The sequence below is a fragment of the Sarcophilus harrisii genome, chromosome 1, assembly GCF_902635505.1.
Source record: "Sarcophilus harrisii chromosome 1, mSarHar1.11, whole genome shotgun sequence".
Lineage (NCBI taxonomy): Eukaryota > Metazoa > Chordata > Mammalia > Dasyuromorphia > Dasyuridae > Sarcophilus > Sarcophilus harrisii.
Window position 1 is genome coordinate 699,123,009 of NC_045426.1, and position 23,849 is coordinate 699,146,857.

The 23,849-nt window shown below is 40.0% G+C and overlaps 1 protein-coding gene across 1 annotated transcript in view; it reads left to right on the forward strand.

Moving 5' to 3' along the window:
- Positions 1 to 1,075: 1,075 nt before the first annotated feature.
- Positions 1,076 to 23,849, forward strand: part of HNF1A (HNF1 homeobox A) — a 31,505-nt gene continuing 8,731 nt past the window's right edge. The window contains exons 1-2 of the mRNA XM_031948735.1: positions 1,076 to 1,756; positions 22,517 to 22,716. Of these exons, the coding sequence (XP_031804595.1) occupies positions 1,440 to 1,756; positions 22,517 to 22,716 (517 nt within the window). The 5' untranslated portion in view covers positions 1,076 to 1,439. The remainder of the gene's footprint in view (positions 1,757 to 22,516; positions 22,717 to 23,849) is intronic.

The window sequence follows — 23,849 nt, forward strand, 5'->3', positions numbered from 1 at the left end:
AGAAAGAGAAAGGCAGAGGGAGAGAAAGAGACAGAGAGACAAACACACAGAGAGAGACAAACAAAGACAAGGGAGACACAGAAAGACAAAGATAGAAGAAAAGAGAAGGGAAGAAAGAGAAAGGCAGAGGGAAAGAGAGAAAGAACTTAAAAAACCACAAGGAGAAAATTCTCTTGGTTTGAGGCATTAAATAAAAATTTGTAGGCTCTAGGAAATATCTTAAACATCACATATCTCAACTGCTTCATTTTTTACAGATCAGGAAACTGAGTTCCAGAGAGGAGGGATGTTTTTTCCAAGGTCATGGGCGGGGGAGTACAGGTAGGAAGTGGTTCCACATTTGAATTGAGGCCCTCTCCTCTGGTTTCAGGCCACTCCTATTTCTTTCCCTCGCTCCTCTCAGTCACCTTCTGGAACTGTCCTCCATTGCTGAAAATCCCTCGGCTGGCATAGTGGGGAAAGGGGGACAGTGAGGGTTTAGCTCTGGAGGCTACCGGGGTGGAGAATGTCTTTCTTTGGCAGGAAGAGAAGCTTGGGTGGGAAGCCTGGTACGGCCTCTCTGCTGCCCACTCTGGGTTCTTTTCCAAAGAGGGCACAGTTACTCGCTTCCTGCCCCAAGCTGAGCAGAAGACGCAATCTCTGCCTTCTATGAATTTATATCCCGAGGTCTAAATCCAGCCACTTTTCTCTGCTAAGTCCATAGAATTTAGAGACCTCAGGGATCTCTCCCTTTTCAAAGGAGGAAACTGAGACCCAGAGAAGGATCATAGTTTAGCCAGGGAAGGGATCCCAGAGGCTATCTAGATTAATTCCTGCCTTCCCCTTCTCCATTTCACAGATGAGGAAACTGAGTCTTACAGACGTTAAGTGGCTTATCCAGAATCCCACAGAGATACAATTGGATATTTCTTTGGATTTGAATTTAGGGGGTCTTTAGACCCTGCATTGCCTCTCTTCCCAGGAGCACTCTCCCCCCCCAGGGTTTTCTAAAGCCCCTAGTCCAACCTCCTCCCCTCTCCCGCCCCAGCTCCCAGTTTCTGTCCTCCCACCCTTACCCTCCCACCTCATCCACCCACTCCCATCCTGCCGCATCCCTTGTTCCCCTCTCCTAGCCTGGTGCACTTTGCGCGCTGCTTTAGGGCTGAAGTCCAAAGTTCAGTACCTTGCTAAGCACAGGGATAAATATGAACCTTGGAGAATTTCCCTAGCTCCAATGTAAACAGAGAGCCAAGGGGCCCTGAATCACCGGCGGGCTAGGACAGGGGTGTGGGTGGGGGGGCCATAGGGCTTGGTAAGTGAGATTTTGGGGGGAATTGGAAGGGAGGAAGGGCAGCTCGTTTCTGTTCTCTGGAGGACAGGTTGGCCGGCCATGCTTTGAGGAAGCCTGAGGATCTGGGCAGGTGGAGGTAGCGTGGCCCACTGGCCTCCATTCTGGAGCCATGGTCTCCCAGCTAAGCCAGTTACAGACAGAGCTCTTGGCTGCTCTATTGGAATCAGGACTGACCAAGGAAACCCTGATCCGGGCCTTGAGTGAGACAGGACCCTATGACCTGACGGGAGAGAGCTCTGTGGACAAGAGGGAGCCCTGTGGCAGCGAGCTGGCCGAGCTCCCCAATGGGCTGGGAGAACCACGGGGGTCTGAGGATGACACGGACGATGAGGGGGAGGATTTCACGCCCCCTATCCTGAAGGAGCTGGAGAACCTCAGCCCAGAGGAGGCAGCCCACCAGAAGGCTGTGGTGGAGACGCTCTTACAGTAAGGCACCTTTCCCCCTTCTGGCATAGTCCTGGGGTCCACTTCCTCCACCCTGCTTGTCCTGCCTTACTGTTGTCCCTGTTCACTGCCTGTTCTCTCCCCAGCAGTGGGACGGGATCTGCTCTGACTTAGAATTGCTGTATATGGTCTTCATCAGCTTGGTGGGGGGGGGGGGACTTTGGAGGAGCTGGAGGGTACGGCCTTAGAACCCAAGCTTGGCTTGAAACTTAGAGGGAGAAGGGGCAAGTGGAACTGGGAAATCTCACTCAGAGTCTTCCCTGAGAGAACTTGGAAAGTGTGTGTGTGTGTGTGTGTGTGTGTGTGTGTGTGTGTGTGTGTGAGTGAGTGAAGTGGGTATTTCTAAGCACTGGAACCATCTTATCCTGAAATCCCCCCCCCCAAAATTCCTTGGGGGCATCCCCCACCTTGAATCCCCATGCTCCCCAGTTGAGTGAACATCTGAGTATAGAGAGGGAAGCCTGGGTGCAGAAGGGGGGTAGTGGTGGTGATGGGAACTGGGAAACTCTTCTGAGTTTAGGAATAGGCAGACTTGGAAAGGAGGTCAAGTACCCCATCAGTCAAGGAAAGGTTCATTCTTACCTCAGGGCAGATGGATTCCTAGGGTCAAAGCTGATTCCTCCTCCCTACTTCCTCTCCCCTTATAGTACCCCTTCCCCCAAGCAATGGCGACTTTCCCTCTTCTTCCTTGCCATCCCTACCTGATCAGCTTCCTTCATCTGCTACATCCCATCTCTCTGGCTCCCCATCCCTGGAAGTGTGTGGGACCTGGGGCTGGGCTGCTCCCCCCTCCCCAGCCAGGTTTGCCTGGTTACTAATTATCTAAGGGGCTTTATTATTTCTTTCTCTCTCTCTCTCTCTCTCTCTCTCTCTCTCTCTTTTTATAAATTTATAAACTGAAAAGTTCCTGATAAGCCATGTGATCATTAACTTCTGATAATTGTGTCCTGGGGAAGACATGGCCAGACACCTGGCTCCAAAGGCCTTGGGCAGATTTCCCAGAGGGAAGGAAAGAGGGGGTGATTATAGAGGGGGCACTGGGGGCTCCAGAAGCCTTCTATTAGCATTCTAGCTTTTCCTATTTGAGGAGCATGGAGTCCAAGGACTTGGGAAATCAGCTTTCTCCCAGATGAAACTTTTAGATATTCTCCCTAAATTGGTTCCAATGGGAATTGGGGTTGAAATGTTGACCTGAGTAAAGACCCTCCCTTCTGTCCAAGGTCCTGAATCTGGGGGTAGGGGGGAGATGGGTGGAGTTGGGGGAGAGACTTATAGCTGGAGACTAGGTTCTGTACAAGGACCCTCCATTTAAGACTGTTTTTGGATGAAAGGTGGATAGGTAGGGAATCGGCCGTCCATCTGGGTCAGGGTCAGAGAAATATTTGTTGTGTGTGTGGAGTCTTTCTCTCTCTCTGTACACACACACACACACACACACACACACACACACACACCGGGGCGGGGGGAGCAGACCTTTCACCCAAGTACCCAAAGGACCAACTTTAGGAATCTAAGAGAGGGATTTCTGGGCCTCTGAGGGGGCTTGGGACGGGGAACCTGAAGATAATTTGGCGTGGAGGGAAGAGCATGGGAGGAAGCACCTGCGGACAGAATCAGACTTCTAATTTTGACTCTACCATTTGCTTTCTATGGGGCTTTAGGCAAATTTCTGCTCCACTCAGGGCATCGGTTATTGTTTTTTCCCCCAACTCCATAAAATCCAAGGGTTGGACTAGGTATCTCTCGGTGGCCTCCCAGTTCTGACTCTCCATGCCTGAAAGGGGCCCCCTGACTTGGCAGGGAAGCTGTGGGGCAAAGGGTAGATTCTACCGAGCAGGGGGGAGGGGCAGAAAGGCACAACGTCCAGGTCCAGAGAGAGAGGGTGGAAAGGGAGGGGGGGAAGAGTGGGGAGTGGAGCTCCTGGTTGAGGCTAGGCCAACCCTGCTAGGGAGCCTGGGATGGGTATTGAGGCCCCAAGGAAGGCACCATTCCTCCCTCCCTCACCAGGGGCCATTCTTACCTGGGTGGGGCCTCCGCCAGTCAGCAGGCTGCTGGGGGGTTTCAGTGAAGCGCCCCATGGGGAGGGGAGTCATCTGAGAATATCACAAGTTGAAGTCCAACTACTGGGCCATCCTGGAATGGATCAAGGGGACCTGAGACCTGAGAGGGAGAAAGAGGGAAAGAAAGGAGGAGGGCAGACGTAGGTGCTGGAAGTAAAGGGAAAGGAAAAAGGGGATGAGAAGAGGAAGGGGAAAGAAGGCCGAAAGGAGGAAAGCAAGAGGAGGTGAGAGTAAGGCCCAGAGAAAGGAGAAGAAGGAGCTGAGGAGCCCCGTTGAGGCCCAAGTGTGGCAGCCAGGCTCGGGGATTGGGCTTTCTTTAATGCTAACAGGTTGTTATTTGCTTTCCATTTAAATTTGAGATGTTGCTATAAATTATCAACCAGACTCTTGTTCCTGCTGGAGTTTATAACTAACTACCCGGGTTACTTATTGTTCAGGTAACAAAAGGGAGGTGAAAAACGCCCTTCAAAAAAGGGGGGGCCTCCATCCTGAGGGAAGGGGGAGGTGGGGGGGAGGAGAAGGAAGGGCAGCCTTAGGTGGAGGGCAGAGGCCAAGGGCCAGGACCAGGACGATCCAAGGCCAAGACGATCCAGGCCCCATATATAGGGATTGTCTGAGCTCCCTGAGGGCCAGGTGGCTGTTCTTGACTTGAGTGTGGTCCAAGTCATTAGTTCATGGGGGGTCCCTCTATTGGGAAGATCATTTGGAATCTGTTAGGGAGGATGCCAGAGTCAAGGGGATATGGCGTTCAGGGCACAGTCCAGGCCTGAGACTGGCTGCTAAAGTGGGGAGCCAGGCTTTCTCTCTTTAGGAGTCGTTGCCTGGAATGAGAGACTCTCAAACTTGCAAGAACTCACTTAATTCAGGGAGCCCCAACTCTTTTGAAGATGGATTCATTTTTTTTTTCATATCAAAACCCTAGATTTTAGCACAATAGTGGTGAATTTTCTTTTCTTTTTAAATTAATAAACATTTATTTTTCCCTCTTCCCCTCATAGAAAAGAAAACCCAAGTTTTTATAACAAATCTTCACAGTCAAATAAAATGGGTTTATCCTTTATACTTGCCTCATTTAAAAAAAACATGCAGATTGATTCCACTGGAGGTGGGTAGTCTGGGTCATCATCAGTCTTCTGAAGATATGATAGTAGCGGTTCTCTTGGAGTATAAGCTCCTTGGGAGTAGAGACTGTGATATTTTCATATCTCCACTACCCGACATATGGTCTGGACGTGGGATTTCATCATTATGGCACATGTTAGTAGGTGCTTAATAAATGCTTATTGGATTGAATGAAATCACATCAACTTGGTTTGTTTGAACCCTACCTGAATATAAGAATCATTCCAGACAAAAGGTCATCCATCTTCTGCTCAAATCACTCATGTTATTTATTAAGCTCCTACTGTGTACCATGTGGTATGCTAGACAATGGGGATACAAGATCTTTAGGTAGCATCAGAATTGGACTCTTGTCTCACTGCTAATGTTAATTCATAGTCTGACTTTAAACAAGTGACCTTAGTTGGATCTCCTTTTCCTTATCTGTAAAAGGAGGGGACTGAGTTTCTTGGTTTTCCCCAGGCCCAACATTATAGGTTTTATGTATAACTAGCAGTTATATATTTCTTTTTAAAAACATAAGGTGACTTAAAAATATTGAGCCAGCTCATGGCCTGGTGGAGAGAGTGCAAAAAAAAAAAAAAACCCCACACACAAAACCCCAAAGAACGCTGTTTGCCTCAGTTTCCCCAGTTGTAAAATAAGGAAAGCAATAGCAGCTACCTCAGAGGGTTGTTCTGAAGATCAAATAAGATAATATTTATAAAAAGAGCTTGGCACAGTGAGTGACATATAGCAAGTGCTTATTCCCTTCCTCCCCCTATCTCATTTGGTTCTCACAAGAACTGAAGGTGTTATTATTTTCCTCACTTTACAGATGAGGAAACTGAGACAGAAAGAAATCAAGTGACTTGCCCAGGATTACATAGCTAGGAAGTTTCTAAGGCAGGATTTGAATTTTGTTTTGTCGAACTCTATCCACCTTGCTGCCCTGGTGGGATTAGAGTAGACAAAACTGGTTTAAGAGGTGTCCCAATGAGAAGCCAAGCTTGCTAGCATTTCTTGTGCCCTTCCCCCTCTTCCAAACAGCTCCAAACCTAGCACATACCTGTGTTCACCAAGAAGCAAGATCTCGACTGGCCGTACAGACGAAGGTAGAGAGGGGGTCAGCAGGCGGACTTCGGAGCAGCTAAATTGAGACCTGAATCTAAAATCTCTTGTTTTTAGAGAGTTAGATATTCCCTGAAACTCTCCTCCAGCTTCTCTTAAGATCCTTTCTTCCTTAGCAAGAATCATAGAATAGGAGGTCTAGAGCTGGAATCAGTCAATTATTAATTATTTTTTAGTGATAATAATCATTAACATTTACATAGTGTTTCAAAGTTTGCAAGGCACTTTATATAGATTATTTTCGGCACCTACTATGGGCTAAGCACTGTGTTAAATACTAGGGCAATAGACATAAAAGTGAAATCCTCCCTGCCCTATTGGGACACACGGTATACACATATAGGTGTAAACCAAATAGTTACAAGGTAGTTCTGGGGGAAAGGAGTTTCTGCCTTATTGGGGATACAATGTGTACAAATATGGGTATAGACCAAATAGCTACAAGGTAGTTGAGAGGATGGGGGAGGTTATGCCTTATGGGGATACAATGTGTACATATATGGGTATACACAAATAGCTACAAGGTGATTTTGTGTACATATATGGATATACACAAATAGCTACAAGGGAGTACTGGAGGGAGGTTATGCCTTATGGGGATACAATGTGTACACATATGGGTATACACAAATAGCTACAAGGTAGTTGAGAGGGTGGGGGAGGTTATGCCTTATGGGGATACAATGTGTACATATATGGGTATACACAAATAGCTACAAGGTGATTTTGTGTACACATATGGATATACACAAATAGCTACAAGGTAGTTCTAGGGGGAGGTTATGCCTTATGGGGATACAATGTGTACACATATGATTCTGGGGTGATTCTGGGGGTAAGGGGTTGCACAGGGAAAGTGCTGACAGATGAGAAGGCGCCACACATAGGAAAGCCCTTAAAAGAAATAAAGGCTCCCCCAAAGCAGTGGGGAAGGAGTTCTTTTCAAGTATGGGAGTTAGCCAGTAGAAATACAAGCATGGACATGGAAGTCAGAGGCCCTCTAGTTCAAGCACTTCTTTCCCAAATGTGGAAACCACATCTCAGGGGAGTTAAATGACTTCCCCCAACTCACACAGCTGATAAATACAGGAGGTGGGATTTGGACCCAGCTCCTTAGATTGAGGAGTCAGTACTTGCTACCATACCCTACTGCCAGTCCAAAGTTAGGCTTTTCAGCCTGCTGGGCCATGGAGGGCTACCCTGGCCTGGTCTTTCCTTTCCCTTCATTGGACAATAGGTTGTGCTCTCTCTGTTGGGCCATGGGTGTTTATGGAACCCATGCTATGGTTGAAGTGAGAGGGGAAAGGGAGGCAGCCTTCTAGTTCATTCTCAGTTAAGGTCTGTGGTTTGTAATCAGTAGGTGGTAACAGGCTGATGTCGGTATTAGGCAGTGAGCTCCCATCATTCCTTTTCAGTGCATCTTAGGTTAGCCATCATTTTTTTTTTTTTTCATGTAACATTAATGTCTCCTTCTTGGCAACTCAATATTCATTTTTGAAATTTGTCTGGATACTATATATTGTTTTTGTATAACTTTTATTTATTTATCTTTCCCCACCCAACAAGTTAATCTCTGTAAAAAGAAATAGTAAAAGGAGTCAGTAAAATCAAATGATACACTACCTGTATCCAAGTATATTTTGAGGTTAGCTTGAACCATTTTGGAGAGTGAACTATTAAATTTTCAGTGTGAACACTGAGACTTTGGAAACCAGCAAAAATCCCACAAATCAGGGTTTGATTTGTGGTTTGCTTGATCTTTAATAAAGTGATGAAGAAAGTGTTAATATTTCAGATTAAATTTAAAAGCGTATCTTCAGCAGAATGTTAAACATTTACCAGCATCCTCTTGACTGTATCTAACATTATGTGACAAATTCCACACTGATTGTCTCTCCCCTTCTGCAAGGATGTGAGAAAAGCACATTTTCAGAACTCTTCTGTAAGGTCAAACTTTGTCACTGTCATCATTACATAGTACTGAGGATTGTTGTATGTGTGATTTTTTTTGGGGGGGGGAGGAGAGAATTTCTTTCCATTTATTCTGTTTTATTCATTGTCTATTTTGTTTTCTTAGCTCTTCTTACTTAAATTTGCATAAATTCACAAAAGCCTTTACACACTCTTCTGAATTGTTCATATTTGTCATTTTTATAGTACAGTAATATTACATGGATGAATAAATGAAAAAGATGTAGTGAGAGTTTCCTCTATGCTAGGTACTATGTTAAGCTTTGGGCGTACAAAAATTCAAAAAGAGATAATATTTGTCTTCACATTGTTTATATTCTAATGTAGGAAGACAACATATCTGAGGAAGAGTGATCAAGGAGGGGAGTTTTGTTTTAGGAAGTCATAAGGGGAGAGAAGAGTGTCAAATATGCCCCTAGAAGATAGCCTAGATATGGCTAGATATGAAACTTCATGTACCACAACTTGTTTAATGATTATTCCACAATCCATGGGAACTTCCTTTTTTGCCTCCCAGTTCTTGAGGAGTTCTCAATATTCATTATGACTCCATTTCATAGATTTTGTTGATTCATAGAATGTCTGAGCTGAGAGAGTCCTGATAACAGGAAATGTCAGACTTGGGAGGAATATCAGAACAGGGAATATCAGAACTGAGAGGGATGCTACTACAGGGAATGTTGGATCTGAGAGGGGTCTTAGAAAAGGGAATGATGGGGCTGGGAGATACCTTAAAACAAAGTTTGTTAGGACTGAATATAGCACTTGGCAATAATCTGTTTTTCTTTTGATACCGATTTTAAAAAGATTTTTATTCTCAAAGACAAGACAAATTCCCCCTTTGTTACAGTCTTGGAAAAATGCTATATTGTTCACCTTTTTCCTACGCACACTCCAAAGACCATTAATTTACAGCACATTTTAGACATAATTATTTTTTATTTTTTATATTTTATTTATTTAGATTATATTTTATATTTATGTAATTTATTAAGCACCTATTTTGTGTTTTTTTGAAAACAGAAAGTTAAGTATTTTTTTATTATAGCTTTTTATTTACAACATATATACATGGGTAATTTTTCAGCATTGACAACTGCCAAACCTTTTGTTCCAACTTTTCCCCTCCTTCCCCTCATCTTTCCCCCAGATGGCAGGTAGACCAATACATGTTAAATATGTTAAAATATATGTTAAATACAATATATGTATAGATATCCATACAGTTATTTTGCTGCACAAGAAATAAGGTAAAATTAACCTGAGAAGGAAATAAAAAATGCAAGCAGACAAAAATAGAGGGAGTGGAAATGCTATGTGGCAATTCACAGAGTTCTTTTGCTGGGTGTAGCTGGTTCTCTCCATTATTGAACAATTGGAACTGATTTGGTTCATCTCTAGACATAATTTTAAAACTATCATTGCAGTTTGATAATGATGTGGTGGCACCTTTTCTTTGATTCTTTCTGATGATGTTCAGATTCTTCCTCCTCAGCCATCTGGTTTGTAGCCAGCCTTTGTCAACATCCTTGTGGTCTTCATCACTAGTTTTGCCTTGGAGTTTCTCATCTTCCACCATAGTGTTCAGTTGAATTCTTTTGGTATTAGTGAGTTCTTGGAAAACATTGTGTCTCTCTGCTACTCAATCTTCAGTCTCAGCTTCTTGGACTGTGTGTTCAATATTAGACAAGAGTCATTTATAATAGGTACTGGGGTAATCACTCAGGACCCAAAGAAGGCAAAAAACCCTAATCTTAACCTCAGGGAGCTCCCTGTATTTTTTGTTGGAGGGTCCTTTGTACTTGGGATGGGAATCTTACTTTCCTGCCGTGCCTTTATCTCTAGCAGATACATTGAGGATATCTTTTGCCTCAATGTCAAAGTCATTTCAATTCAAGGAGCACCTCATGGAGGAGGGAGATTTCCTATGAGCTAAATTGACAAGGAGCTTATTGGTCTCACCTTCATAAACCTAAGAAAGCACTCCATTGCGGCAGATCTGAATAAGTGGTGAATGTCAGTGTCTGCACAGGAAGTGGAGAGGGAAATGATAGTATTGCATTGAATGAGAACGGTCATAATTCTGCCAAGAGTTTCAATACCCAGAGGAAAAGGGATGATACCAACAGAGCAAGTCCTGAACTTCTCTGCCTTATTTCCAGACAAGATGGCAGCCGGAAAAGCTGCACCATAAATAACAACCTCATCAGGCTTTGCCCTTGAAGAAGTCTTTAGGGGTTCAGGGTTTTGGGGATATGAGTGGGACCATGCACTAAGACGATGTCATAGATATGTAACTTTACATTCCATAGTGCCTTTTCCATGGTATTCATTGTGCCATGGGATTGTAACTTTACATCCCATAGTGCCTTTTCCATGGTATTCATTGTACCATGGGATTGTTTGTCATTAATTTCTTTAAAGAGGGGATGAGCGATAGAATTATAGAAGTCAATACCATGACAAAAGGAGTCAATCTTAATACTGATCTGGATACTGGAAGAGAGGGTACATGTCTGGAAGTGGTGGACAGCTCTCCTCTTCTCACTGATGTCTTATGCTTTCACTTGTACTTAGAAATGACATAGTTGCCCCTCTAGTTGTCAAAGTCCTGCTTATCCAAATAAGTGCCCTCACCTATGGACTTGATTCAGATGCCATCTTTAAGGATGGAGAAGCTACCTCCAAGGTTAGCTGTTCAACCCCCCCTTTGATCCAGCAATGCCTCTACTGGGCCTATATTCTAAAGAGATCATTAAAAAGGAAAAGGCACCCACAAGTGCAAAAATATTTTTTGCAGCTCTTGTTGTGGTGGCAAGGAACTGGAAACTGAGTGAATGCCCATCTGTTGGTCTTGAAAAAGCTATGGCTTTCAAATGTTATAGAATATTATTCTGAATGATAGGCCACCAAAGGTGTTGGATTCCTCTGGTCTTAATGTACTCAATCATCAGTGAGCTAATGGCTACTATTATTGCTTATGGTTTGGACAAGAAGGCTGTGACGAGAGTTGTGTATTGATCTTTGACCTTTTGTTTGCATAAAACCTTTTTAATTTAATATATTCAACTTAACTATTTTATATTTTATAATGTTCTTTAGTTCTTATTTGGCCATAAATTTCTTTCTTCTCCACAGATTTGAGAGATAGACTATCTCTTGGTCTCCTAATTTGCTTATAGTATCACCATTTATGTCTAAATCATGAACACATTTCAATTTCATTTTGGCATAGGACATTAGGTGTTGATCAATGCCTAGTTTCTGCCAAACTATTTTCCGATTTCCCCAGCAATTTTTGTCAGATAGTGAGTTCTTATTCTAGAAGCTGGAGTTTTTGAGTTTATCAAACACTAGATTATTATAGTCATTGATTTATGTCTTGTGAACCTAATTTATTCCACTGATCCACTTAGCCAGTACCAAATGGTTTTGATGACCACTTCTTTTTAATATAGTTTTAGGTCTGGTACAACTAGGTCACCTTCATTTGCACTTTTCAACAATTCCCTTAAAATTCTTGACCTTTTGTTCTTCCAGATGAACTTTGTTATTAATTTTTCCCAGTTCTGTAAAGTAATTTCTTGGCAGTTTGATTAATATGACACTGAATAAGTAGATTAATTTAGGTAGAACTGTCATTTTTATTATATTAGCTCAGTCTCCCTATGAACACTTGATAGTCTTCCAATTATTTAGATCTGACTTTATTTGTGTGGAAAATGTTTTGTAATTGTGTTCATATAGTTCCTAACTTTGTCTTGACAAGGAGGCTCTGGGAAAGACTTTTTGTAGAAGATGGGACCTTAACTAAATGAAGCCAGGAAAGGCAGAAAGCATAGTGAAAGTGGAAGAGTTCCAAGTATGGCAGTCAATGAAAAGCTTGTAATTGGAAGATGGAGAGTCATATGCAAAAAACAATTAGGAGGTTAGTGTTATTAGATATGTGGAGGTAATGTAGGTATAAGAAGACCAGAAAGTTAGGTAGGAAGGAGCCAGGGTGAAGAGCTTTAAAAACCAAACAAAGGACTTTGTGTTTCATCACGGAGCCAATGGAGTTTATTGAGTGGGAAAGTGACATAGTTAGACCTGCTCTTAGGAAGATTAATTTGGCAAGTGAATGGGGGGAATGGTGGTTGTTATTTGTCCTTTGTTCTCGAAGAGGACCTTGACATCAGGAAGGTGATACCATGACCTGTAAGTGAGTTGGATTTCAGGTTGGGAGGACTGGGCAAAGTCACCTGCCTCACTTTCCCCTTCAGAGACATCTAGATCCTGTGGCCAGATATAGATCATGATGAGATGGCCCTGGATAATGAGAGACTTCTTTGAGGTAGTCCCATCAGCAGGTAATTGCAGTAATCAAGGCATGAGAGGCAGTGTCAGAGGGGACAAGGTAGTGAATATGAGGTATCCACCTGTACAATAAAGGTGTTTGACTAGGTAAAAACAACAATTATAGTTAACTTGTATGTTTTCAAAGCGCTTTATATATACGATTGCATATGATTCTCATTTGACCAAGTAACAATGATAATAGTTAACTTGTATGTTTTCAAAGCACTTTATATATACAATTGCATTTGATCTTCATTTGACTAGATAAAAACAATTATAGTTAATTTCTATGTTTTCAAAGCTCTTTATATATACAATTGCATTTGATCTTCATTTGACTAGGTAACAATAACAATGAGTTAACTTCTGTTTTCAAAGTGCTTTATATATACAATTACATTTGATCCTCATTCTATTTGTAATTAGTAATTAGTGATTAATAATAACAATAACAGTTAAGTTGTATATTTTCAAAGTGCTTTATATATACAATCACTTTTGAGCCTCATAATAAGTCTGTGGAGTAGTTTTATAGCTATCATGTTTTATAGATGAGGAAATTGAGACTGAGTGGTTAGGTGATTTGTTCTAAGGTTACAGCTAGTTGAGGGACTTTAACCTTAATGCTATGATAGAGAAAAAGAGAAAGTCAGATGGATAGAGGATAGCCATTAGTGAGCCTTTTTTAACTTAGGAAAAGAGCATTTTTTGGGAGGAGCAGGTGGTTGTCACACTCATAAAAGTGATCTCTTTGGTCCCATGTTGATTAAAAAACCATAAATCAATGTTTTTAATGTTGTATTGCCTTTTAAATAATTTTAATTTCTCAATTACCTTTAAATCTGGTACGGGTTTCCCTCTGGAGTTTTGCAGGCAGCTTGCACCTGGGGGTTATGAGTTGGCACCTCTGGTTTAGGGGATAATCAAAACAAGGGTATATTGTGTATAAAGAGGGTGTAGTCCATCCCACAAAGAGTCTATTGTAAGGGGGAATCTCAAGGTAAAGCTGTAGCAGTCCTTGAAGGAAGGAAGGGTGACACCTCCCTTTCTCCCAGCTCTCAGTGTCCTGGAACAAAGCCCCTTTCATTCTGAGCCAGGGAGGATTGTGGGATAGGGAAAAAAGCTAGTTCTTTGACCTGAGACCTTAGCATGGTATGTCCAAAGAGGAAAGGATCCATAGTCTACAAGCTAAAAGACTGGATTCTTCTTTCGTACCTATGGGAAAGGCCAAAGTAGGGGGAGAGGAGGGACTATATTATACAAAAGGTTTCTTGGTCCCAGGCAGGGACTGGGACTGAGGACAGCTGGCTTTGGGGTGGAGATGAGATAAAGGTGTTTGCCTGACCTGGAGCACAGAAATGGACTTTATCCTTTTCCTATCATCTAAGAGCCTTACCTGGCAACCGCAGAGTCAACACAGCCAATATGGGAAGGAGGGGAGTCATGAGTGACCTCTGAGGACAGAAATAGAGGAGAATTAGAGGGTCCTCCCTCTAGAGGGATTTAGAGAGATCTAGAGAAGTGAAACCTAGGGGCCCAGGCACCTCAGAACAGACTTTTTTGAGGGATTTTTTTTTTTTTTGGTGTGGGAAGAGAGTCATTTTTAAAATTAGAGATTTATTAACCTTCGACAAACACTCAAATATCCAAAAATTGAGATGATACATTAAGGTTTAAATTCATTGATTTTAAAGTGCATGCTAATTTTGATAAAAACCAAAACTTGAACAAATATGTTCTTTTTGCTTCTGTGTCCTTTTCCAATCCTTTCATTCCATGTATTTTCCCAATTTTTGTTGCTGTTAATATGATTTTTAAAGAAAAGATATAAAGTTAGCATCTTGATTTTGATTTTGATTCTTCTCTTTTCTTCAAATGAGTCTTCCTTTTATTTCTTTGTTTCTTCATTTTTGTCATCTCTCAAGGTAGCATGGTAGATAGATAATTGGCCTTAGACTTTCATCTCTTACATATAAAAGCTGTACGACTGTGGGCAAGAGGCTTGGCCGCTTTCAGCCTCAGTCATCTCATCTATAAAATGGGGACACTAATGTCTATCTCATTGGGTTGTTTGGGGGGGCAAATATGCAAAACACTGAAAATCTTAAATCACTACATAAATTATTATTCATATAAACTACAGATGAATTGCCTATCTGCCTTAGTAAAAGGAGATTATTTATTTATTTGTATCCATGCAATTACAGATTTGGACCAAAAAACAATGAAGACAAAATAGAGAGAAAATTAACATTTCAGAGCAAGAGCTAGCTCTGTGCAATCTTCAGAAAGGAATTTAACTTTTCTGAACCTTTCCTTCCTTCCTTCCTTCTTTCTTTTCTTTTCTTTTCTTTTCTTTTCTTTTCTTCTCTTCTCTTCTCTTCTCTTCTCTTCTCTTCTCTTCTCTTCTCTTCTCTTCTCTTTTCTTTTCTTTTCTTTTCTTTTCTTTTCTTTTCTTTTCTTTTCTTTTCTTTCTTAACCATAAAAATCATAAGCCCATCTATACAACAGATAAATAAATCCCTACAAGAGTCAGTTCGGACCAAACACAAAGGGAGGCGATGGAATGAATATGTCTCTGGGTCCCTTCTGAGTCTGTGTCTGGCACTTCTGAGTCTGTCTCTGCCTCTGACTCTGGATGAATTTGTCACAGTTTTATATGCTTTATACTGAGTATAAACCAATCATTATATCACTAGGAAACCATTATTTGTTGTAAGATTAATTCAATCATACTGAACTAGAGAACTATTAATCACCATGCTAAACTAGATAACCATTGTCTCTTCAATTCCCCTGAATTAGCACCTTGTAAGAATCCTTGTTTTAAGTACAGAATCCTGGCCCATAACATGAACTTTACCTTCTTAATCTGTAAAATAGAGGAAAATAATACTGACATCACAGGGTTACAATGAGGATAGCATTTCATGAACTTAAAAAATGTTATTGATATTTTTTGTTTTTCCATTACCTCTATTTCCCTCTAGATCTCCCTTCTCCTCCTCCTCCCAGGCTTCTATCCCTTATAACAAAAAAATTGAAAAGAAAAACAAAAAAGAGAAAAAAATAAAACAAATCAATATATCAGTGATAAGAGATACAAATAAAAATCCTGATGTCTGAGTTAACAAATTGGCAAAAAATGACTCAATATTGGAATAGTCAATGTTTGGAGGATTGTCTAAGGGCAGTAACATTAATACCCTGGTAGTGGATTAACCCAACCATTCTGGAAAGAAATTTGGGATTCTATAAATATAATCGATATGGCACATCCGCAGACAATTGAAAAAAAAAACAAACCTGACAATAAATGTAGAGTTCTATAATTATGGATTCTACCCTCCATTCCATCCACAAAGAAGTGGAGGGAAGGAGGTATTTTTCTCACATGTCTTCTTTGGGCCAGGCTTGTTCTCTGAAATTCAGCAACATTAATTTTTGGTTATTCCAGGATCTTTCAATTTACATCATTATGGTTATTATGTATGTTATTTTCTTGGCTCTGTTTACTTCATTTTGTACCAATTCACATTTTCCATGGTTCTCTTTATTCATTATATTTATCCATTTTTATAGCCAGTACTATTACATTACATTCATGTACCACAATTACTTTAGTACATTCTCCAGTCAAAGGGCCTCTATTTTATTTCTAATTCTTTGTTATTTGTAATGGGCTGAGGCTTGAGTTGATGCACTGAGGTCCCAAGCACGTGAGGCTAAATAGTAATTGGATTATACTCTATTAATATACATGCTTGGATAAAGAATGGCCCCCGCCCACTCTCTGTGCAAGTCCTGATGTGTTGTATAGGAAATGACGATTTTGATGGGTGGAGGCAGAGAGACAGGAAGAGAGGCTGGGGGAGATTGAGCCTGGGTTCTATGCTGGTAGCTGCTGGTTGTGTGGCTGCTGGTCGAGCTAGCTTCTTGACTCAGCTGCACACATTGCTATCGCCCATTCTCTTCCACCTCCGATCCTTCTTCACTGAGAATAAAGATTGATGATTTTCCCCTAACCTGAATTCCTGACTCCGGCTGATTTTAAAATGCGCGGTCTTCATAGTTATTGGAAAAGATGGTGCTATAAATATTTTGGCGTAGATGGGGACTTATTTTTTAAATCAATAATTTCCTTGGGATATATACCTATCAGTAGAATCTATGGATCAAAGGGTATGGATATTTTATCCACTTTATTTGTATAGCACGAATGCTCTGGCTTCCTCTCCCAGAACCAGGAAGGCTATATCTTCCTCTTAGTATTCCAGGGTATTCTGAAGGGTTGGGAATTCTCTTCTCTTTCCTATCGTCTGCTTGAGCTCCCATCATTCATCTTTCCAATTTTGGGACTGGTAACTAGTACCCAAGTTTCATTGCACCAATTTATATTGATTGCTACAATCATTTCTTCCAATGTCTCCAGCGCATATTCTTCCCCTATACCAACTCAGTCTCTGGGGAAATAGGCCTAAAATTTAGATCAGTTTTTATATAGCATTGGTTTTTATCAAGCTCAATTCCAAAGACAGGATTGCTGATGGATGAGTCCTCAATTTAGATTTGAGCAACCGGGGCTCACAAGGTCATACTTTGCTCCTTGGGTTATCAATGTTGAGTTTGCTGCAGCAACCAGACTGGATACTGGCTCTGAAAAATGCTAGAGACCCTCATGAAAATCTTTTGAGGTCACTAGAATGTAAAACTCCACTCCTTTCACCTAGAGTGGAAACAAAAAGTCAAATGATTTAGGTCTTCGGGTTTCTTAGGGCCAAATGGGAAGGGAAAAAGTCTGCAGGCCTACATTCTTACTCTATGATCTCTCACTGGATACCATGGATAGAGGAGTTATGAAGATCTTTTAAGGTTGACTGAGAAATAAGAGGAAGGAGTCAGAGTTGAAAGGCCCTTTGGAATGCCTCCATAGACAAAGAGCAGACTAGAACCATTTACAGAAAGTCCGCACATGTTTCCTGGTTTCTTGGTTTTGTTTTGGCATTTTGGTCTCTTGATTTCATTTTGGTGTTTTCCCCACATATCATCCTGACTTTCCAGGCACTCATGCTGAGAGGCTGCATTGGCCGAGTAAGCTGATGGGGTCTGTACATGCATTATACGTCAATTATATTTATAGAATCCTAAATTACATTCCACCAACAATGCATTAGTTTTGTTATTCAATCATTTTTTAGTTGTGTCTGACTTTGTGACCCCATTTAGAGTTTTCTTGGCAAAGATGCTGGAGTAGTTTGCCATTTTCTTTTCTGGCTCATTTTACAGATGAGGAAACTGAGGCAAATAGAATTATGTAACTGAGGCTATTAAGTGCCTGAGGCTGGATTTGAACTCAGGCCTGCCTGATTTCAGGTTTAGCACTCTAACCACTGCACCATCTAGCAGTATTAGTGCTACTGAATTGGCACATTTCTTCCCACACTGATTATTCCCATTTTGAATAATTTGTGCCAATGTGTGCCTATTTGCTAGACTTGAGATCAAACCTCATATTGTTTGATTTACCTTTCTCTTATTATTAGTGATTTGCAACATTCTTTTATATGATTATTAATAATTTTCAGTTCTTTTTTTGGGCGGAAGTACAAGCATTTATTAAATGCCTACTATGTACCAGGTCCTATGCTAAGTACTTTACAAATATTATCTTATTTGATGCTCACAAGAATTCTAGGAAGCAAGTGCTACTATTATCCCTATGTTATAGATGAGAAAATTGAGGCAAACTTGTCCAGAGTCACACAACTAATGTTTGAGGCTAGATACAAACTCAGTTTTCTGACTCCAAATCAAGAACCCTATTTCCCGGGCCACTTAGCTGCCTTGAATTTTGAAAATTGTTTGTCGTTATCTTTTGACCATTTTTCTCTTGGAAAAGGCAATTGATCTTCTTTATTTCTGTTAGCTAGCTTGATATTTTTGGATACTAGGCACTTAGCCAAGAAATAAAACAAATGAGACAAAGAAGGATTCAAACATAATTTTTTTATTTTTTATTTTACTTTTTATTTTATTTTATTTTTTTTACTTTACTCTGAATCTCTAAAAAGGGGTTGCCAAAAAGGAACAGGATCTCAAAGTCCTTAAGGTGTAGCATGCTTCTACTCAGGGGGAAGAGAAGAGAGAAAAAAACATAAAGAGAAAAGAAATGAAAGGAGAAAGATGTTCAAAGATCATGTGACAACACGTTATTCAGTTGTTTTCAGTCATATCCTATTCTTCCTGACCTCATTTGGAGTTTTCTTGGCAGAGATCCTGGTGTGCTTTCCCATTTCCTTCTCCAACCTATTTTGCAGTTGAGGAAACTGAGGCAAATAGGATGAAGTCACTTGCCCAGGGTTACATAGCTAGTAAGATTTGAACTCAGAAAGATGAATCTGGATTTCAATCAAACCTGGCACTTTATCCACTGTGCCACCTAGTGTCCATCATGTGACAACATATTCTAATTTTTTTCATAGCTATTGAGTTCTTATGTATGTTATTTTATTTTAAAGGTATATTATTTTTCAACTATAAGTAAAGATGGTTTTCAACATTCATTTTTGTAAGATTTCAAGTTCCAATTTTTTTTCTCCTCCGTTTCTTAGCTCCTCCCTTCCTAATCTGATATAAATTATATGTGTACAATCAACTTTTAACATATTTCTATATGAGTCAACATATTCTAAATTAAATTTAATATATTTATTTTGGAAGATGTTGACTATATGTGTACCTAAGTATTTAAGTATATATAGGTTTGTATATATGTGTATGTATATATGTATAACACCTAACACATTTATATATTTACCCACATTTATCTTTGAAATATTTAAACATATATTTATCTGTAAAAACCAAACCTCAATTAATTAAATAATCTAAATGCTGGGATGGAAAAAATCTTGGAAATTAGAACAACAGATTAAATCCAATAAAATGAAATGTAATAAGCATGTTAATAGGTTCAAGAAATTCACTAGAAAAATACAGGACAGGAGATACATGGCTGGACAGTACTTCATATGAAAAAAAAAAAACTGGAGGTTTTAATGAACTGTAAACTCAATTGGAGTCATTAGTATGATAAGATAGGGACTGGACAGCTGTGATTCATTGATGCAAGAAAATTCCAGATGAGCAAACTCTCCAAAGAAGAGGCAACTAAGTGGGATAGTGAATAAAGAGCTGAATCTGGAGAAAACCAAAGGTCAAATCCTTTCTCAGATATTTAGTAGTTGATGATACTGCTTAAATCATTTAATTTCTCCCTGCATTGATTTCCTCAACTATAAAATGGGCATGAGAATAGCACTTAGCTTCCAGGATTATTATAAAGATAAAATGAGATAAAATTTGCAAAAATGCTAGTGATTATTATCACAATTACCCTTGAGACTATTCTGTACAAGAAATAGTTGAGTCAACTAGGAAAGTTTTAATCTGGAGAAGAGAAGCCTTTGGGAAGGAAACCTGATAGCTTTTAAAAATTTCTATTTAAAACTATTTTATTTATGCTCTATTCTTTTGTTATATCACTGTCACTGACCAATAACTCTCCTACTCAACCCTCATCTGAACCTGCCTTTGTGGCTAATGAGTCACCAGGAAAAATAAATCAACATATTGTCCAAGAATAAAAACATATGCCTCATTCTATACCGATTGTTCATCAACAACCTCTTCACCAAGAGGCAAGAGGCATGCTATGCAATTTTCTTAAGAGTATTTGAAGGACTATCATTTAGAAGAGGGAGTTATCTTGTTCCATTTGGCTCCAGAGGACAGAACTGGGAAAGATGGAGGAAAATGTTGAGGTAAGTAGGGTGAATGCAAAGGAAAACTTTCCAATTATTAGCTGTCCCAAATTGGACTAGGCTTTCATGGGCAGAGGCTAGGTGAGCTCTTGGAGAAGTTATAGAGGGAATTCTTGGTCAGGTATGGACTAAAATAGGTGGCTGCTGAGTTCCCTTTTGAAGCTCAGACTTTCTGATTCCATGCGTTTAGAATATATTTTTTTTTGTTTTAACTCTGTTGAAAGTCAAAAATATCTTAACTATGGTCCAATCCAAAGAGTATCTTGAAGTCTTGAATATTAATGCACCTTAATTCTTGGGGTCCAGGACAGACAATGGAGATCTAGGAGGTGTAGGAGATTGAACTGGGGGAAAAAAATAATCTTTGTGATAGAGAGAACCATCTGCATCCAGAAAGAGAACTGAAAATTGACTGAACGTGGATCATAACATAGTATTTTCACCTTTTTAGTTGTTGGTTGCTTGCTTGTTAAATTTTTTCCCTCCTTTTGATCTGATTTTGATTTGATTTTTTCTTTTTTCATTTCATTTCTTTTCTTTTTTCTTTTTTTGCTGAAGCAATTGGGGTTAAGTGACTTGCCCAGGTCACCAGCCAGGCAGTGTTAAATATCTGAGCCCATATTTGAACTCGGGTACTCCTGACTTCAGGACTGGTGCTCTATCCATTGCGCCACCTAGCTACCTGATTTGATTTTTCTTGTGCAGCATGATACATGCACATGTTTAACACAGATTGGATAACTTGCTGTCTAGGGAAGGGGGGTGCAGGGAAAGGAGGGGAAAAATTTGGAACATAAGGTTTTATAAGGTGAATGTTGAAAATTAACTTTGCATGTATGTTAAAAAACTATCATTAAATATTTTTTAAAAAGAACTAATTTAGAGTAACCCCAAGATATTTCTCTCTTATTTTAATTCATTTTATAAAAATAAAATAACATACATAAGAACTCAATAGCTATCAAAAAAATTAGAATATGTTGTCACATGATGGACACTAGGTGGCACAGTGGATAAAGTGCCAGATTTGATTGAAATCCAGATTCATCTTTCTGAGTTCAAATCTTACTAGCTATGTAACCCTGGGCAAGTGACTTCATCCTATTTGCCTCAGTTTCCTCAACTGCAAAATAGGTTGGAGAAGGAAATGGGAAAGCATACCAGGATCTCTGCCAAGAAAACTCCAAATGGGGTCAGGAAGAATAGGAACTAATGACTGAAAACAACCAAATAATGTGTTGTCACATGATCTTTGAACATCTTTTCTCTTTTCATTTCTTTTCTCTTTATGTTTTTTCTCTCTTCTCTTCTCCCGAGTAGAAGCAACACCTTAAGGACTTTGAGATCCTGTTCCCTTTTGGCAATATATAGGAATTTATTTAATTCATATAAATTTATATTTAATTCATCATATATATAGATATATGTTTCTAATGGCTGGGTGCCTATATCCTTGTCTATTGAACAGGAGCATATTCTTTGTAGTGGGTGAAAGAGAAAATGAATGGGAAAAATGAAGATTTGAACTTCTGAACATTTCAATTTATTAAGCCTTGTATGTCAATTGCCTAACAAATTGAGTTTCTTATGCTTAGAGGGGGAGACAGATCTTTACATGTTAAAAACAATTAATCAAATAAGACCAATTAATTAAAAGGAAACAATTAACCAAGATGAACATTAGTCTATTTGACTTCTAATTAGAGGAATGATAAGGAACTTTCTAAGGTGGGAGGGAGAGAATGAAGAGGTACAATTTCCTAAAATTGGAAAAAGAGATTTCCCAATTCCCCCAAGGTCTAAATCAAGGAAACATGGAAACAATATTCGAGTGACCAATATGGGGCTGGTTTGAGACGTATAATTGTGAGAAAACTCCTTGTGTCAGTCTTTGGGTCTGACTGGGGTTCTGGCCGGCCTAATTAAGGTCCTTAATTAAGGATCTCTAAATAACAGGCAGAGGTGGTCCAGTTTTCCAGTCATGCAGAGTTAGCTTAAACAATATTTAAACAATATTATAATCCCCCCCCCCCAATTCCCACAATTGAATGATGTTGCAAGATAGAAATTAGGCTGGATCCATAATTGAGTAGAAAAAGAAATGAGCTAGATCCAAAATTAAGTCACAAGATGGAGTCATTGTGGTTCACTAAAATCTCATCCTTACCCACTTGCTGTCCTAATCCCTTTAATTGCCTCACTTCTCAGGACCCGGCTGGCCCCAAGAGACCCCAGTGCAGTTTTGGGAGTTTCTGGGGAAAATCTTACTGGACGCAATCTCCTTCAAGCTTGCAATATTAATTTTCTACTCTTCCCAGGGAGGATCCGTGGCGTGTGGCAAAGATGGTCAAATCCTACCTTCAACAGCACAACATTCCCCAGAGGGAAGTGGTAGATACCACTGGCCTCAACCAGTCCCACCTATCCCAGCACCTCAACAAAGGCACCCCCATGAAGACCCAGAAGCGGGCAGCCCTGTATACCTGGTATGTCCGCAAGCAGCGGGAGGTGGCCCAGCGTAAGTAACAACCATTGGTATCATCACATGGTGCCCTGAATTATTTGTTTCTTTTGTGTCTATGTGTGTGAGTGGGGAGGCAGAAGAGAAAGAGTAGAGAGGCAATATTCAACATCAACCAAAACAAGTGAACATTTATTAAGTACCTACTATGTTCCAGGCATTGTACTGAGAATATAAAGACAAAAAGGAAGTAGTTCTTACCTTCAAGGAGATTATATTCCATGGGGAGGGTAGGGGGGAGACAGAAGGAATACATATAAATATAGTTATCTCTTCCACATTGTGGTTAGGAGTATGGCACCCCCATAATCTGGAAAATCCATGTACAATTTTTTGCTCTCCCTTCACATTAGAGAAGAGGTCTGATTTTTTTCTTTTATGGGGTGCTTACAATATCTTGTAAAATTTGGATTGATATTATATATATATATATATATATATATATATATATATATATATATATATATATATATATATACTTTATTTTTATTTTTTGCTAGGCGATTGGGGTTAAGTGATTTGCCCAGGGTCACACAGCTAGGAAGTGTTAAGTCGTCTTGGTGCAATATTCACTGTGCCATCTAGCTTCCCCTATACATATACTTTATATATTTTTGAGTTTTTAAACTTTTTAAATGTCATCTGCTAGAGTTCACAAGACATCTGCGGCTTCTGCAAAACTTCCCCCTAAATTCCCATTTAATTTCTTATCCCAACCTGTGACATATCAAACCATGATGAGGAAAGTGGTGATGTGGAAGGGATACTTATATGTAATAATAATGCAATTAGGTAGCATTTATAATAGAGCCTTAAGATTCAGAATGCTTTAATGTTACCTAATTTGAACTCCACAACAATCCTATGAGGTAAGTATTGTTGTTATCCTCATTTTACAGATGAGGAAATTGAGCCTGAGAGGCAGGATTTGAACTCAGATTTGAACAGGAACAGATGTTCCAAGCCCAGTCTACTATACCTCCTACTTGCCTGGCACATAGTACAAAATAAATGTGAGGGACTTGGTGGGAGGAGGGCAGCGAATGACATGAAAGTGGAATTTCATGCAGAGAATAGGTTAGGTGGGGGGTATTTGGAAGCTGGGAGCTCTTTGGTTTTTTTTTTTTTTT